The 4,672-nt window shown below is 60.5% G+C and overlaps 1 protein-coding gene across 1 annotated transcript; it reads right to left on the bottom strand.

The window, feature by feature from the left end:
- Positions 1–3,042: 3,042 nt before the first annotated feature.
- LOC137459681 (olfactory receptor 14A16-like) lies at positions 3,043–3,975 on the bottom strand. Its single transcript, XM_068170452.1, has one exon. The coding sequence runs from the start codon at positions 3,973–3,975 to the stop codon at positions 3,043–3,045; it is 933 nt and encodes a 310-aa protein (XP_068026553.1).
- Between the last annotated feature and the right edge of the window lie 697 nt (positions 3,976–4,672).

Raw genomic sequence — 4,672 nt, forward strand, 5'->3', positions numbered from 1 at the left:
CCCCAACTTGGTTGCACACAGCCCGCACTGCACGGGCTGTTTTTCCCATTCAGGTGAGTCCCTGGGCTCCAGCTTTAACGCCGGAGGAGCAAACGGGGCGCCCTCCAGAGACGGGGGGGGCAAGCTGCACCGGGCCGCACCGGCTCACAGGGCACCTCTGCCTCCCCGAAATGTGGGCTTGCATTTTCCCTCAAGCTGCACCGAGTTACATCTCCATCACGGGGCGCCCCTCTGGAGCCAGGAGGAAGCCGTGCTGGGGCACCGGCTTGCCCTCCTCCCCCCATGCCAGGCTCCATAGCATACGAGTGGCCAGTCACCGCCGCTGGCTTTTCCCTTAGATGCCGTGCCCCCGCGGGCTGCGGCTTTGGCCATGGGGGGAACCCCCGTGAAGAGGGTCCAGTGCTGGGAACGCTCTCTGCCCCTCACCGGGCTCTCTCTCGCCGTGCCTGGACGGGCTTGCTTTCCATTCTTGGTGGGACCGACACCGGCACCACGTCTCCCCGGCTTTCTCTGCCCCCGTGCCCCACCGGGCAAACTTCGCTTCGGGTTGGGGGGTTCCACACTTCGGCAGTGGCCGGCGCCAGCCACTCGTCAACTTTGTTTCTTTTCCCCTCTTTCGTTGCCGAGCCCGGGCTGGGCTCCGGCTCACGGACGAGCGAAACCCGTCCAACAGTGCTGAGGGTGCGCCAGCGGCCGCTCCAAACCGCCGCACCTTTGCTCGGCCCCGCAGGTCCCCTCTCTGACCCGGGGGAAAGCCACCGAGAAGCCAGACGGACCCCTGCCCAGCCGCCTGGCGGGTGGCTTGGAGCAGCCGCTCGGCAGCGCTGCCCTGGGAGTGCTCGGCGTCACTCGTTCCCTCATATACGGAACTGGAGGGCCGTCAGCTCCGCGAGCGCACAACCAGCCGACCTCCGCCCAGCGGCAGGTCGCAGAAATCACGCCGGCTTGTACGATGACGTAGGCGGAGGCAGAGCGCAACAGCGACCCCTTGGTGACAACCGCGATCTCCGCGGAGAGCACGTCCACTCACCGAGGGAGAGCACGTCTACTCGCCGAGGGAGAGCACGTCTACCTGCCGGCTGAGGGAGAGCACATCTACTCGCCGAGGGAGAGCACATCTACTCGCCGAGGGAGAGCACGTCTACCTCCCGGCTGAGGGAGAGCCCGGGGGGGGGGGGGGGGGGCAAAGACAGGCGGCAGCAGCTTTGGTGAACTTCACCCGGGAGGCGACCGGACCCGCACTGGGTCCCAGCGCCTCGGGCTCTGGGGACAGTATGGATCCGCCGACTCGTTCGCCGGCGGTGGGGGAAGGCAGTGGAGGGGGTGCGGGGAGAAGCGGCAGCGGAGGCGGAGGGGGTGGGGGCTTGAAGTCAGCTGGCAGCCGCTTCTGTGAACGTCACCAGGCCGGTGACCGCGGCCGTTCCGGGGCCGTCCCGGGAAGCCGGTGACCGGCACGGGGTCCCGGCCGCGGCCGGACCCGCACTGGGTCCCACCGCCTCGGGCTCTCGGGACGGTATGGATCCGCCGACTCGTTCGCCGGCGGTGGGGCGAGGCAGTGGAGGCGGTGCGGGGAGAAGCGTCGCCGGAGGCGGCGGGCGGGGGGGACGATAGTGGCAGGGGGCGGGGGGTGCTCGAAGGCAGCCGGCAGCCGGTTCGGTGAACATTTGCCGGGGCGGGGGGGCGACCTGTCCGTGCCAGGGGCAGCCCCGGGAAGCCGGCAGCCAGCACGGGGTCCCAGCAGCACCTGTTCCCTGCCCTGGGACTTGCCGTGCCCGGCGGCCGGTTGCCGGGTGGGGGGAGCGATGAGAGGCGGGGCGCAGTGGCCGGGGCAGCGCCGGGCGGCAGCGGGGGGCGGGGCGGGTGGGGTAGGCGTCGAGCGGCAAGCCCTCGGCTGCAGCGAATGTTCAGCGGTGCAGGGGGGGGGGGGAACGGGACGACACGTTGGGGGCGCCGAGTCCGAGCCACCCCCGGCCCCAGGGGCGGCCGGAGGGGGAGGCCGGTGCCTGGCCCTGGGAGCTGCTGGGCGCCAGATGGCTGAGGGATCCCAAGGTGCCCAAGCTGCCAGAGCACTCAGGTCTTGCCCCAGCACAGAGGCTCAGTGAGAGAGGGTGGAAGGGAAGAAAGAGCAGCTGAGGACAGCCAAAGCTCTGGGGCTCCCTGTCGCTGCTGCTGTGCTGGGACTCTGCCCCTCCACCTCTGCACACAGGCACTGCCCTGAAGCTCCACAGAAGCCTTAGAGGAGGGAACTCAGAGAAACAACTTCCTGCAGGGTCCTTTATTGTGTTGAACACACAGGGAGCACAGCTCCTCATGTCTGCAGCCTCTGGGTCACAGCAGACAGGCCAAGACTGAATCAGATATGGTCTTGAATGATGATATTTCTGTGGTGTGGTTGGCTGAGATTACCCTCAGCTAACTGGGGTAAATTACCGAAAAAAACCAACAACCCAAACCCAACAACCTCAGAAGTTGGAAGCAAAATGAAAGTTCTATTTACAAAGGGTGAGCAAAACTCCAGAAGTATAAAATGCCATGAAGATGTACAAAATCTTTTGACAGAGATTTACAATTCAAAGCAATACAAGTACCCCCTTGAATTGTTCCAAACCCCCCTGCGTGGCCCAGAGGGGCTGCTCACAAACTCCTTCACCCCTTTCCCTTCCCTCTATCTTTGCAGACAAAATGAACCAGCAGAAGGTCAGGAAAGAGACAAGGCAGCAGTGCACAGCAGAGACACAGAGCAAAGAAGTGAACGTGAGAGTGAAGAGTCTGTGCAGCAACCAATGGAATGAACAGAGACACAGCTGTTAGTATTCTGCTGTGGCAAATCCCCAACTACATTTACCTGTCACTCAAAGATCTCCAGAAAGTTTCTGCTCTGGCTTTGCAATTAGAAACTAGGCTAAAGTGCCAGCTCCAAACCATGACACAAGGGAACCACATTCTTACAAGGGAAATACCAGCAGCAGCCAGAGCTCAAGCAGCCAGGCTGGGCCTGCACTGAGTGGCATCAGAACTGCTCTGCAGGAGAAGACAAAGAGTTTATTGCTTCTGAAAGCATCCAGGGATCAGTTTGCTCAGGGCAGCCTTAAGCTCCTGGTTCCTCAGGCTGTAGATGAGAGGGTTGACTGCTGGAGGCACCACTGAGTACAAAACTGACACCACCAGATCCAAGGATGGGGAAGAGATGGAAGAGGGCTTCAAGTAGGCAAAGGTGCCAGGGCCAAGAAAAAGTGAGACCACAGCTAGGTGAGGGAGGCAGGTGGCAAAGGCTTTGTGGCGTCCCTGCTGAGAGGGGATCCTCAGCACTGCCCTGAAGATGTGCACATAGGACACCACAATGAACACAAAACAGACAAAGAATAAATAGGCACTGGCTACAAGAAGCCAAAGTTCCCTGAGGTAGGATGTGGAACAGGAGAGCTTGAGGATCTGGGGGATTTCACAGAAGAACTGGTCCACAGCATTTCCCTGGCAGAGGGGCAGGGAAAATGTATTGGCTGTGTGAAGCAGAGCATTGAGAGACCCACAGGCCCAGGCAGCTGCTGTGAGGCAGACACAAACTCTGCTGCCCAGGAGGGTCTCATAGTGCAGGGGTCTGCAGATGGCAACGTAGCGATCATAGGACATGGTTGTGAGGAGAAAATACTCTGCTGAAATGAAAAAGAAAAACATAAATAGCTGAGCAGCACATCCTGCATAGGAGATGTCCCTGGTGTCCCTCAGGGAATTGGCCATGGACTTGGGCACAGTGGTGGAGATGCAGCCCAGGTCAGTGAGGGCGAGGTTGAGGAGGAAGAAGTACATGGGGGTGTGGAGGTGGTGGTCCCAGGCTATGGTGGTGATGATGAGGCCATTGCCCAGCAGGGCAGCCAGGTAGATGGCCAGGAAGAGGCAGAAGTGCAGGAGCTGCAGCTGCCTTGTGCCTGGGAATGGCAGGAGGAGGAAGTGGGTGATGGAGCTGCTGTTGGGCATTTGTGCCCTTTGTGCACAGTGCAGTAGCCAAAAGGCAAAGGCAGTCACAAGTCAATGGAGCACAACCAAAGCCATTTCTCAGCCCCTGATCCAGAGACTTAAGTTTTCTTTTGGAGGACACCTCCCTCCAGCTCTGTTGCTGGACTCATTTGTGCTGACTGAGCATGCAAGGAAGAGCAGAGACTCTGCCTGCTTCCTGCTGCTGAGTCAGTCCTGCTCTGCAGCAGGGGAGTGGTGGAGGCAGCAGCAAGGTCTGGTGTCCACTTTCAGAGGAAAGAGTCCCAAAGCAGAAAGGCTTCTCAGCATCTCCCAGTGCTAAGGAGAGAGGGTAGAAAAAGGCAGTTCCTGAATGTTTTAGGCTTTTGTACTCCAGCTGTCCACATCTCACCCCCAGAGTGGTCATGGCTGTCACAAGTTCTCACACACAGCATTTCTGCTGCCCTCAGGGGGAACAGAGAGAGCAGAACCCTGCAAGACAAGCGGCTGCCTGTGGCTCAGAGCAGAGTGAGGGGAGCTGCTCTGGCCATGCTGCCACTTCCCCACTTCTCTGGGCTTGTGCCCTGCTGAGCTGGAGGAGATCACACTCCCATGTCCCCCTGAAAAGCCACCAGACCCTGCTGAGAGAAGACGAATTCCCCCACAGACCACTCAGTGTCTCAGCCTCTCTCAAGGTCTCAGCACCACACTTCCAGCCCAG

This window comes from Melanerpes formicivorus, unplaced genomic scaffold, assembly GCF_026170545.1.
Source record: "Melanerpes formicivorus ecotype bairdi unplaced genomic scaffold, bMelFor1.0.p_v2 SCAF_389, whole genome shotgun sequence".
In the NCBI taxonomy this organism is placed as follows: Eukaryota; Metazoa; Chordata; class Aves; order Piciformes; family Picidae; genus Melanerpes; species Melanerpes formicivorus.

Coding starts and splice junctions, on each gene's coding strand:
- LOC137459681 (XM_068170452.1), bottom strand. CDS start 3,975: ATGCCCAACAGCAGCTCCATCACCCACTTCCTCCTCCTGCCATTCCCA.